The sequence below is a fragment of the Saccopteryx bilineata genome, chromosome 12, assembly GCF_036850765.1.
Source record: "Saccopteryx bilineata isolate mSacBil1 chromosome 12, mSacBil1_pri_phased_curated, whole genome shotgun sequence".
NCBI lineage: Eukaryota > Metazoa > Chordata > Mammalia > Chiroptera > Emballonuridae > Saccopteryx > Saccopteryx bilineata.
In genome coordinates, this window is record NC_089501.1 from 26,997,228 (window position 1) to 27,010,735 (window position 13,508).

General features: G+C 38.9%; 1 protein-coding gene across 18 annotated transcripts in view; it reads right to left on the reverse strand.

The window, feature by feature from the left end:
• EPB41L2 (erythrocyte membrane protein band 4.1 like 2) overlaps positions 1–13,508 on the reverse strand; it is a 232,103-nt gene that overhangs the window by 40,739 nt on the left and 177,856 nt on the right. For all 18 annotated transcript variants that reach the window (XM_066247989.1, XM_066247988.1, XM_066247987.1 and 15 more), the window contains 2 exons: positions 7,650–7,822; positions 3,592–3,764 (listed from right to left, as the gene is read on the reverse strand). In XM_066247989.1, coding sequence (XP_066104086.1) covers positions 3,592–3,764; positions 7,650–7,822 — 346 coding nt within the window. The remainder of the gene's footprint in view (positions 1–3,591; positions 3,765–7,649; positions 7,823–13,508) is intronic.

Below are 13,508 nucleotides of genomic sequence, written 5' to 3' on the forward strand. Positions count from 1 at the left end.
TTAAAATGGTGGCTATTAAAAATACTCTTTGAAATATAGCCACTTTTCTTTCATAACATTCTTTGAACAAGAATCATTTTTCATAGTTGGACAATTCTCAGTATCTAATATCCCAAGAGAAAAGATCTGTAAATTTAAAACTAGAATAAATACTGATGACTACTGACTCAAGGACAGGAATGGCAAGAAAGAAAAATATTGATTCTGATAACACAGGAAAATATTTTAAGCTTTACATGTTAATTGATAGCAGGATCATATATTCCTTTTGTTCTTTACTAAATGACAGTATCAAATCTGAGAGTTCAAATTTTAAAAAAAAATAAAAGTATTTAAATATTTAAATACTTTTTAAATATTTAAATACTTGCTGAGAAGTCAGCAAGGAGATCAGAGTAACTTCTTTTCAGAAGGTAAAAATAAGACACAGCCATTCAATAATCTATTAAGAATTATTTTCCAATCTTTCTCTAACGTAATCTTTAAGAATCGTGGCTTTTCCCACAATGCCTAATTACAGCGTTATGTTCACATTTTTCTTTAGGTTTGCTCTAAATTTTGTCACTTATTCTATGTATTGATAGTAACCACAGGATATTGAGAAAGTAAGCCATCATTTAGCAAAACCACCAAAGCCATAATGCACGTTAACACTAACTGACTAGTGCAGAGGTAGCCCTACAAAGGGGTAAGAATCCTCAAACCAGACATCTAATTTTAAGTAAAAGAACATGAAGAGGCCCAACCTTAGGGTTAAATATTCTAAAATTTCAAAAAGCTTTGTTTCATGTTTCATACACATTTGTTAAAGAAAAGATAACAGAATAGCATCTTCCTTACAAAATACCTGACAGTGACTCTGTCATATAATTACATGATTTAGAGTTAAAGCAAAACACCACCACCTGAAACTCATCTGGTCTCCAAATGCTAGAATAATAGGGAGACAAGGAGCTTCTGAGATTAGACCTACATATGTAAGGAGTAAAGGTGTAAAGATACATCCCCATAAATGCGAGAACAAGCGTAGCTTTATAACAAAAAAATAATAAGAGGAAGCTCTACTAATCCACACCAATTACAGTAATGTCCACTGCATCCTCAGTTCCTTTTTTTAGACCTAGTAAGGTCTGTAGATATTTGTAAAATAATCCTACCATAACTTTGCTTTCAATTTAGAATGTGTGGACCTCTTCAGTGGAGTCAATGGAAAGCAGCTTACATTTATCTTTCATGCACTGAAATGTAACGGGTGAAAATGCACAGCTCATACATTACGTTAAGGGTAATCAGCAGTACAGTTTATGCACATGTTTACACTCTACATTAGGAAGGGTATAAGATGAAGTGTATTTTTGTTGACTGCACAAATGGAAGCTTATGTAGGAGTACCAACGACTGCTTCCTCTTCCTCTGGTCTGTCATTCAAGTCACAGTCACAAGACACAGTAAAGGAAGTGGCCTTAGCCTCCAGATAACATAGGGATAGAGCCAGAGGAAGAGAAAAGGTGAGGGAAAAAGGCACCGACTGAGAAGCAGAGAGAAGTAGCCCAAAGATGAGGATGAGGGAAGGAAGGAAGGAAGGGGAGGTGATAGGAACATAGTGCTGGACGTCGGCAGGGAGGAAGGAGACCCAGACCTTGGGGAGGCTGGGGAAAGCCAGGTACCCATCTTCATCAAGGAGTGAAGGGAAGCTGGATGGAAGGCATTTGCAGAAACTGAAGGAAAAGTACCCAGACCCTGAATTCTTGCGGTCAGCCTCTTGTAGAGGCTTTTCGTGGGTGGGAGGACAGTCTATCTGAGAAGGGGCTACAGTAGGATCCAGGACAGAATCAAGGACAGTGGCCTCGCAGTCCCCCTGCTCTGAGGTTTCCCCTGTGGAAAGGAGCTCTAAGCTGTCCAGTGTGATCTGGTCGGCCTCCCCAAAGGGGTCTTCCTCTGAAATGTCGGAAAGCAAGTCCATTTCAGGGACTGGCAATAGGTTTGGGGGAAGCGATGAAGCACAGCGGATGAGTGGTGAAGGTGGGCATATGAAAACGGGCTGTCTCGGGGCCAACCGTGGTCAAATGTGAAATTACACAATGGATACATTCAAAGGCGAAACGAAGGCAAAAGAGAAAGAGGAGAGAAGAAATGGGAAGTTAGTGAACAATTTTACTCAAAAGTAGAGACTGTATTAACATAGTGTAGTTAGAAAGTGAATTAAATAATCTACTTTTAAAGAGGAAAACTGAACTACTTTAGCACATAAAATGTATAGGTACAGACCAACTTTATGATTATTATCTGACTGGTTGCAAATAGATCTGATGAAACTCAAATAGCATTATTACCTTTGAGCCCAGTTGCTGACATTCAAAGCAGTAGCAAAAAGGCTAACATACTCAATTTTTTGCTGAAGATAAGCAGAATTTCCTTTAAAGTTAAAAGAATTTAAAAAATAATAGTAATAACTGGGTATATCATATTAAGTAGGCAAAAGGGAACAGAGATTTTTGAATTGCTGAGCTCTTTTGTTAAAGATAAAAGTAGTCAGTCTCCTCGGAGCCTCGTCAGCATAATTGTAAAAGATTCTGTCAACTTTTCAGCAGTTGAAAATCTTGTTGGACACGGTTTCTGTTATTTTTAACTACATGATTTTTATGTAGTTTAAAATATGATACTCACAAATTCTTTAACAAAGGTGTGCAGGGGGTTTGATGGCATGGGCTACCTGAAGCCCTTGTCCTCGTGGCAAAGGGTCCACATCCCCCCCACCATGCTGAATATTAGAGGTTGCTGAATTCCCAAGGAACTGCAGCTATTTCATCTAGAAGATTCTTTAAAAATTCATGTTGCAGGTTTAGAATTTTCAAAGGTAAAATTTGGAAAATATTATAAATCTAAAGAATGATTTCATTTCTTTTTTGTTGTTGCTTTGTACAGATATAGAAAAGAGATCTGAAGAACTCAAAGCCCTTTCAAATCAATCTCTGATGTTACTTGTCCAAGGAGACATAAAATAACAGTGACATATTTGAAAGCACAATGCAGGGTACTTGTCCATTCACTACGGTGTATGCAACAAATAAGGCCAAAAGCAACATAACTCTTCTCACTGTTCAAAAGACAATTACCCTTTGCTTAATTTCTTCTTCATCAGTTACAGATTATTAATGAAAAGTAGTATTTTTCATAAAGACCATCTTTGTGCATTATAAAAAATTTAAGTCAACATAATTATAATAATACAGGTTATACTTTAAAATTTACTTGTAACAAATATAAGTTTCAGATCACACAGCTTTTACCATTTGAGGATTTAACTAAATAGAATATGCAGAGTCAAAATAGCCAATAAATTACTTACTTGCATTAATATACCATAACTTACATTGATATATTTTGCTTTAGACATCAATCAAAAAAAGGTTAGAGACCCTGTCCAGACCAGCAAAAGCCCACACATAATTGAAAATTGGGAAATTATATCAACAGAGAACACACACTGACTGGTTTAAAATAGTATTTGAGTTCTGAAACAATAATTGCTGACAGACTGTCCCTAGTCTAAGTACACATTCAAAGTCGCAGTCTACTAATGCACCATACCTTTCCTTCAATGAGCTGCACAGGTGGGGCTCTAGTGGGGCTTCTGCTGTCCCTTCGTCCATCCCCATCCTGAACCACGGCCATGCTGACAGCTCCACGCCCATATGCTGTCACCTCCCCGGCAGGGCCAGGAAAATCCTTCACAAGACTCGGGTCCACATCTCCAACTACAGCTGGTAAAGGACGATCATTGGATTATGTTAGGACATAGAAATGGTCACACTTTATGAAACTTCCCCCCTTTACACAGATAGACCGACAGCATGGAGACAACAGGAGCGTTGCTTGAGCTCTGAAAATACCAAGATCTCAAACTCAGTTTTAAACTTTTACTGAACTCTAAAAGTATTCTGAATTTTAACCCATTCTCTCATATCAGTTTTTCGAAGGATATACTTTGACCATAGAATTAACCAGTAGAAGGAGCTCTAAGACCAGCTGAAATACTGTAAGAGATTCAAAGCAGTCAGAATTACAATGTGAGCATCACTTGAATTCTTTAGGATTTCTTTTATCTTGTCTGAGCTTATTGCTGGATCAATTTCTGCAACAAATAATTATTTATTAAGATGATTTGCTTCAATAAGATTAAAAATCCTCTAAAAGTATCTTTAATTTGAATGCCATTTAAAATTATGACAAGAGGTAGATTTTACGGAATTAACTTCTATGTTTATGTTTAATAGTTTCCATTTCTCAAACCTCCGTCCTGAATGCCTCCACTTGACCTAACAGTAAATCTAACACGTGGACACCCACCCACTCAGCAAACCTGGCCCTCATGTGCTCCCTTCACTCCCCTACAGATGGGCATGAACACAGATTGTGCTGAAATGCGTGTCACCTGGCAAATCAATCCAAGATGGCCTCAGTTCTTAGCCAGGCAAAGTGAGCAGCAGCTGGCAAAGCCTCTGTCTACCTGTAGTTTCTCCCTCAAACCACAGCAATGCCCACTGAGGTCATTTCATTTGTACAAAAAGCACCTGAATGGCTCAGCTCCATGTCCCCACAGAAGCCCAGTAACCACAAGAGGTCAAGTTGCAAGCTCTCGGAAGGCAGGGACCGTGTGTGATGTACCATATTAAACTGAGGGGGCATCAAGCACCTCCAGGCCATGTGTTACAAGAAAGCTTTGACCCACACCCCTCATGTGCTAACTGAGTCACCTCCTCCTTCCCAGTCTTGCCTTTGGACCACCCTCATACTTGCACCCAGTTACTTAAGCCAGAAACCTTGAAGTCTCTTCCTTCACCGCTCAACACCAGCAAGTCCAGTTGAGTGCTTGGGTCTGTTTCTCAATGTGGCCACTTCTTCATCTCTATTCTACCACCCAGGTCCCTTTTAAGACTTTAACAGCCCTTACATACTTATATTTTTGAAAGTCCACAGGATATCCTAAAATGAACTCACATTTTGCATTAAGTATAATTATGTTCCATGAGTTTATTTAAAACTTTTGAGAAATGTTCATAATTTTCCCTTGGAAATTATTGACAGCTATGAGTAATTCTTTTAACTTATGGTTATAATTTCTAAGCATTCTTACAGACATTCAGAAATTACTGCAAAAAATCTCACCTAGAAATGGTTTCAGACATAACTTTAAAGTTACACAATAATGTTGATGAAATGTTGACTTTGCCTACTTTTAAACACAAATTTCAGTGTGCAGGAGGATTTTTTTTCTTTTTTCTTTTTCTTTTTTGAAGCAAGTAAGCTTGTAGGCCCAAGGCACTGAGTTTAAGGGGCCCTGTGGCTAACTGGTCTATTATCACCCAGGCACTGAACACTCCCCTGAACTATTCCCAACCAGTCTGCCTGCTTCCTCTCGTCCTCTAATCATTTTTGACATTGCAAAGTTATTTCTTTTTAAAGATAACACTGTGTACCAATGTGCTTGCACATGGGTGAACACATCTGTGCGTGCGTGAGTGCGCACATACTTTCAGCAGTTTCCTACAGCACCTAAAATAAAAACCACATGCTTTACCATGGCTGCAAGGCTCTGCATGAGCTGCTCCAGGCCTACGTCTTCCCATTACTTAGTTGTTACTACCCTCGCTTTCTTTCTGTTCTGGTATGTACTGTATCAAGATCTCCCTAATCTTAGAACCTTTAGACCTGCTGCTCCTGCTACCTGCAATGTTTTATCTCCTGCTCTACTCACGGCTGCCTTGTTCTCATCCTTCAAATCCTAAGTTAAATGGTTCTTCCTCAGATAGGCCTCTGTACCCAGATGACTCAATCTAACTAGTGTCCCTGCTTATTGCATTTCCCACTTTCACAAAATCACTGCTTTCCCTGCGTTCAAATATATCTTGGTTATTGATTTGATTTTTCCAATCTTGGAATCTCTGTTCTAAAAGAGCTGTTCAAGATTAATTTTATTTTTATATTTGATTTTAGATATCAAATACATGATTTTTATGTTCTATGTAATCACTAGACAATTTGTCAAACTTGTACGGAATATATATATATATTACATTAGTCTAGGCTAACTTTAAAACTAAACCGAAGAAAAGATACAGCACATGTCAACAACAACAACAAATGGTATATTAACAGGGAGCGCCGGGGAAAAGCAACGCTCAGCACCAGGTGACAGCCTAGCTTTGTTTCGAGGGAAAAGGGAGAATATAAGCCCCAACCAAATTGTTCCCTGTTGTCTGTCCTTCACTGGTGTGAAAAGCCTTCTATTTTTCATAACACAATAATCCTTTTGATAACTTGCCCATCTGATGAATTATAGTGTCCAAACAAGGGGAAATAATGGATTACTGTGCCATGTTTGTTGCTTTTCCTTGTAAAAATCCTTGTTTTCAGACACAAACCTATTACAACCCTCTGCACTAGTTGCCCATGTAAGATGGTGGATTTCCTTGAGCGCAGTTGATATACCTCCTAGGATCACAGTGGTTAACTCTTCTTTATGGACTCTAAAATTTGCAATATAAGAGTTATAAAGTCTCACAGTTTAAAACAAAGGCCGTAACAGACAGTGTTCCAGAAGAGGAATGATTTCTCTCAGAGCATTAAACAACACTGGCTGCATTTATTCAGCCCTTGCATAAATTCTCTTGTAGAAAGTGGCAAAGCTTGTGAAATATTTACATAAACAGGCACATTTTTCAGATTTACTTGAAATTTTTTCAGTCACCAATTAGCTAACAGTTAAATAACGATATATACCAAGATGCCCACCAACAAATCCTGTCAAGTATCTCCATGTATACGCCTGGATCTGTTCTCCAAGTTTATTCCAGGAAAAATAGGTCAATGCCAAGGGCTGTCAATCCTCCACTAATGAAAGAACGTTTTTATCTGTTAGTATAAAATTAACCTTAGCTCTTTTCTAGAATGCCTGCTATTAACTCAAAATTAGGGTAATAAAATACATATATAAAAGAAAGCCACATCAATTTATTCCCATGAATAATTTATATAAAACTACAAATATGTAGCTAATTAGAATTCCAATAGAAAAAATATACAGATGTATACCTCTCTTCCCTTGGGTGAAAGAACAAATGATTTTTCATATTTCCTATTTTTTGTTGTTGTTAAAACACTATATTTAAACTAATCCTTTGAAGCAGTAAATGGTTTTTCATAGGCTGGAAAGTTTAGTAAGTTTCAGTCAAAATTTATAAACTCATAAAAATTTAAATGTTTTAAGTTCTTTTGAATAAAAATTCAGATGTTACCACATCAGAAAATCCCTTGGAATTACATTTTTGCCAGGAAATTAAGCCACATAAAATACATTTAATTATACCAGACCAGTAAAAATGTGTTTGTCCAATATCTCGTTAATGAGAACTGTTAGCTAATATTTATGTCCACTGGTAACATACAAAAAATTTAGACTAAGAATGACAGCTTCAAAACACTACAAAATTTTCTTGTAAGTATAAGAAATAGAACTTTATATACTCAGAGAAAAATGGCTATCTCTCCAGGGTTTTTCCAGGGGCCTTATCAACTAGATCAACATCTTCTGATCCCCCTGGATTAGAGAGATTAACGGAATTCAAAGCTATGATAAATGTGTTTACCTCCATCTAGAATCCTGGAGACCCGCTTACTAGACGTGCGCTCGAAGTGTGGTGCCGGCCTGTCGATGAGGGTGCTGGCCTGGCGGCTCTGGGCTTGGGTGCGGCCGCTATAGCGGAATTTGGACCCCAAGGTCAGGAACTTGGCCTTTGGTGGCTGCTCTGGAGACACAAGCCTAGAGTGGAGAGAAAAAGGAACAAAATTAGAATTTATGGATTCTTTATTAACTTTAAATCTATTTTAATATTTCATTATATTAAACATGATTACTCAATATAAAAGGATGACTAAACCAATGAAAAAGAACATTATTTATATACTTTCTTACATAAGAACTGGAAGAAAATGATGAGTAAGTCCACATTCACGTATGTATGAATACTGTTTTCCTCAACCTGAGCTGAACTGTATGCAGCTGTTCTCAGTGTGCACCAAAGGTTATTTATTTGCATTAGCTTAAATCGTTAAACACATATGTCTGAATTCTTGCTCCTAGCTGTAAGTGCCAAGTAGCGATCCATTAGCTTTAGTAATTCTTAATATTTATGTCTATTTCTCCTGGGAAAGAACATCTAACGCGGGGACCAGTTCCATCAGGCAATGCTTTCCCATGAAGAGTGCAGCACAGAGAGGCTCTGCAGAGATGACTAACCTCTCTTCTTGCTAGCACAATTCTTCTGCTCAAACCAGGGGTCTTAACAAATAAAATTAAACGTAAGATCAAATATGGTCCGTGTATGCAAAAACTTGTTTGTAGTAAATGAGCCGATCTTGTCTGGAATACATCTGAAATTTCCTCATTTTCACTGATCAAGAATTGGTAAAATAATTTAACAAAAAAAATAATTTCAGGCCTCTTGTAGAATTTATTATATAAGAAGGCTTTAGTTGACAATTCCACCAATATGGAAAACGTTACCAAAATTTTCCTTATCATTCTCCAAAGAGTGATTTCTTTAAGAATTCTTTACCATTTCAAGTATTTCTAGACCTTCTGCCCAATTGAAAAAAAAACAAACTTTTTCTGCTCAATTGGCAATGAAAAAAATTCAGGTCAAGGCAGAGTGACATGTATACAAGGGGCAACTCTCCATTAATTAATAATTCTCAGTTAGAAACACCCTCACCCACAAAAAATCTAGAATTAAACTGATAAAAGAACTAATACAATCTGGCTCCTTTGGTTTTAATCTATTCATGTAGGGTAGTAGAAGTGCTTCTTGAAATCGTCCATTTTCTGCCAATAGATTATAAAAGGATATATGTCACAATGCAAAAGAAAGAAAGTCATTAACTAGAGGACCTTTATTTCAAATCAAGATAATATATGTACTTTCTTGCCTGGTGACCATATACACAGACTATCATTAGCTTGCTGATTAATTTTCTGATGGCCAAAAAAATAAAAAATAAAAAATCCTTAAGTAACTAAGCTTCAATTAAATAGAAACAAACATCGAAATAAAAAAGGACTGACTTGACCATAGACATTTATTAGCTCTAAAAGAATATTTTGGTGATTTAAATCAATATAAATTATTTAAGAAAATGAAGACCAATCAACAAAATATTTCAAGTCTATCACTTCAAGATCACTTTTTCTTGAAGATCTCTTTTGTAATTGTTTTTGGTGTTCTTTTTATTTTCCACATCAGATCCTATCTTCTAGGAATAACATCAAAACCACTACAGGGTGTCTATCATTTCACTCTTGGAAATTTAAAAGCTACAATAAGTGATTAGTCAAAAGACTATTAAAAGACCTTGAGCAACATAATCTAAGTAATGATGTGTTATAAAGGAATTCAACTTTTACATATGTTATCGTTTAAGAAGTGTATTCACATTTTAATTTTATGGCCCTGGCCAGCTGGCTCAGTGGTAGAGCATTGGACTGGCATGTGGAAGTCCTGGGTTCAATTGCCAGCCAGGGCACACAGGAGAAGTGACCACCTGCTTCTCCACCCGTCTCCTTCTCCTTTCTCTTTTTCTCTTCCCTTCCTGCAGCCAAGGCTCCATTGGAGCAAAGTTGGCCCAGGCGCTAAGGATGGCTCCATGGCCTCCGCCTTTGGGGCTAGAATGGCTCCAGTTTCAACAGAGCAATGCCCCAGATGGGCAGAGTATACTGGGTGGATCCCAGTTGGGTGAATGCAGGAGTCTGTCTCTCTGCCTCCCTGCTTCTCACTTCAGAAAAATATAAAAATACTACTACTAATAATAATAATAATAAAAAAACATTTTAATTTTATAAAAATCCTGTCATTACAAATCAAATGTTATTAATGTTTATCTGCGGAAAGTGAATATTTTAAGAAAACCCACATATCAATTACTGAATTACACATTTAACAAGTGCCACAGATTTCCATAAAGCTCTCTATGAAGTGGCCGATGACACTAATTCATTTGGGATTACTCTGGATTTACAATGCCAGGTTCAAATGGCAGTTTAATGTCAAGCTAAAGAACCTCATGTTAATCTTGTTTACACACCACTACCAATGGGGTGGGGGGGGTTGGGGGGAGCGAAGAAGAAGCATTAAGAAAATACCAGGAAGTACATCAGCTGCAAAGTCAGTTGGGAAGTCCAGCACAGCAGGTATACCTGTGGGTGCTTGCAGCCACACCACCCGGGTCACCTCCATCCCCACCCAATGCTGTCTACATAATCAAGGGCACATTTCTTAACTGCTCCGTTCCTCCATTTCTCCACATGCAAAGTGAAGATAACTGGACCTGCCCCACATGATTTTATAGGGTTAATAAGATTAATCCATGTATAGCACTTAGCATGGTGATAGGGCCCTCCTTGGCTGGTTGACTCTGGACAAGAGTGTTGGCCTGGCATATGAATGTTCTAGGTTCAATCCCCCATCAGGGCACCCATGAGAAGCAACTATCTGCTTCTCTTCCTTTCCCTCTCCCACTTCTTCTCTCTTCCTCTCTCGCAGCCAGTGGCTCTACTGGTTCAAGCATCAGCCCGGGGCTCTGAGGATAGCTCGGATGGTCCCAACATTGTCCTCAGAGAGGGGTTGCCAAGTGGATCCCGACCGGGGTGCACGTGGGAGTTTCACTATGTCCCCTCCTCTTAAAAAAAATAAAAATAAAAGAATGGCGATGGGTTCTTTTAATGCTCAAGGATAGCAGCTTATAATGTTCTTGTTTCACTAATATTAGGGTAGCTGAGTGGCTGTCAATCAATACGGAGATCTGTTTATGGCTTCAATCTGAAAGCCATTTAAATTTTCTAAAGAAATCACTTGCAACTTTTGTAATAAACTAACAAAATCTACTGATTGGATTCAAAGCATTCTGCAGACAAATTATGATTTGCCCTTTCTGTGTCAGTTACATGTTTGATGCCATCTGTGAGCAGAGTTATACAAGATTTAAAAATATAAAAATGCTTTTATTGCTCATATCCCAAAAGATTACAGGAACAATTTGATGTGCTTTTAAATTAGAGCCCATGGTACCTGGAGATTATTATGCTTAGTGAAATAAGCCAATCAGAGAAAGACAAATACCAGATGATGTCACTTACATGTGGATTCTAATGAACAAAATAAACTGATGAACAAAACAGAAACAGAAGCATGGACACAGGGAACAGACTGACAGCTGCCAGAGGGGAGGCGGGGTTAGGAGCTGGGTGAAAGGTGAAGGGATAAGCAAAAAATAAAATAAAATAAAAAGTAACACATAGACACAGAAAAAGGTGTGGTGACAGCCAGAGGGAAAGGAGGGGGGGGTTACGTGGAGGTGGGCACAGGGTAAAAGAGAGACGGAAGGAGACTTTGCCTGGGGCGGTGGGCACACGATGCAACGTGCAGGTGATCACGTATTATGGAGCTGTACACTTGAAACCTATTTGGTTTTGTGAACCAATATCAACAAATTTAAAAAATGAAATAAATTGGAGCCCATGGCACGTTAGCAGAAATGATGGCAGGACCTGAGGCTTTGCAGAGCTAACAGCATCTCAGAAACATCTACTAGAAGACTACAAGAGGGACGCCAGTGCCGAAGCAGAGTACGGGCTTTGGGACCAGAGCGCCAGGTCCCCACCCCTGCTGGGGCGCCGGGAACGTGCTGTGGGCACCCAGCTCTGAGCCGCAGCTGCAGCACAGGGAGGAGAGAGAAAGAAGGCAGAGCTACCTAAAGCAGTCAGTCCTGTGTCTGACGACAGTTCATGCTCAATAAATGGTAGCACTTGTCTATCTGAAACTATTGCTTTTATTATCATTATTTGACAGGGAAGCCTGCTGTCTGTGTTTCCTGGACCTGTGTTATTTCACTCATAACTGTCATCTGCTAGATTTACTTGAGGCAAGTTCATATTGTCTTAGGAGAAAGTTCCCATGGCTACCAAGAGAAACTGAAAACATTTCCAAGATTTAAATGATCAGTGTAATCAAGTCGCTAGATTCAGGTATGCTTTATGAGTTGCATTTCTCCTCTAAAATAAGTATCAATATATAATATTAGGGCAGTCTTGACAATAGAGAAATAGCACACTGTTGTACCAAACTAAGAATAATGAGGATAAAGATGATAGTGGTGATGCAGAACAGTCTATACACCAGAAATGATTCGAAGTTTGTTTTTCGTGTTATCTTATTATCTCATTTGCTTATCAAAGCACCCCTATAAAGTATTTATAGATACTATATATTATTACCACGTGGACGATGAAAGTGAGACTCAGAAATGTGAATTAAGTTACCCACAGTCACACACATAGTATATAAAGGGACAGGGTTAGACCCTAAGAATCTGTTTTTGTCTAGGTACACAACTATACATACCACAATGGTAGAAGCTGAGGAAAGAGAAATAATGAATACAAGCAAAGTACTGTTTGCCAAGAACAGTAACAAAATAAATATGCCTTTGAACAAAGGTATGAAAAGAGACCGGAAACAATCTAAAGAAAGCTAGAAGTTCTGGCCCTGCTAGTTGGCTCAGTGGTAGAGCATCGGCCTGGTGTGTGGATGTCCTGGGCTCAACTTCCAGTCAGGGCACACAGGAGAAGTGCCCATCTGCTTCTCCACCCCACACCCTCTCACTTCTTACTCTCTCTCACTTCCCCTCCTGCAGCCAAGGCTCAACTGGAGCGAGCTGGCCCCGGGCACTGAGGATGGCTCTGTGGCCTCTGCCTCAGTTGTTAAGAAGAGCTCAGTTGCAGAGTAACAAAGCAGCGTCCCAGATGGGCAGAGCATCGCCCCCTACTGGGCTTGCTGAGTGGATCCTGGTCAGGGTGCACAAGAGAGTCTGTTGCACCTCCCCCCCCCAAAAAAAAAAGAATGCTAGAAGGTCTAAGGAGATCTCTTATTACAATTTTTAAGGAAGCAAGATATACACGTTTACTGGCCAAAGAGGAAGTTGAAGATCCTCCCTGGAGAGTACACCATTTAGAAAGCACAGTCCAATGTGAGGCATGAAAGAGGGGTACAGGCAGAGGAATGACTTCCTCTTCCTTGAGACAGGAGAGAAAATACTATGTGACTGTGAATGGAGAGGAGAATGCTGCTGAATTACAGTCAGAAGGAGAAAAAGAGAAAGTGCATGAAACCATCAATGTCTATGACCCATAGTTCCATGGGTCCTATCAGTGTACCAGACAACAGAGGGCATATGAGCAGAGAGGGAGGGTTATCTAGGGACTCAAGTTACTGCCATGAATGTATGAAATGAGAAAAAAGTCAAAGGATTGATTACCTGATAGCACTGAGGATCTGACCAATATAACTGATATATATCTGGATTAGCACTAACCAACAGAGTTGTGTGATTTTCCTCTCATACAGAATGAGTCCGTGTGTGTATGTGTGCACGCACGTGTATGGGTATGTAAAAAA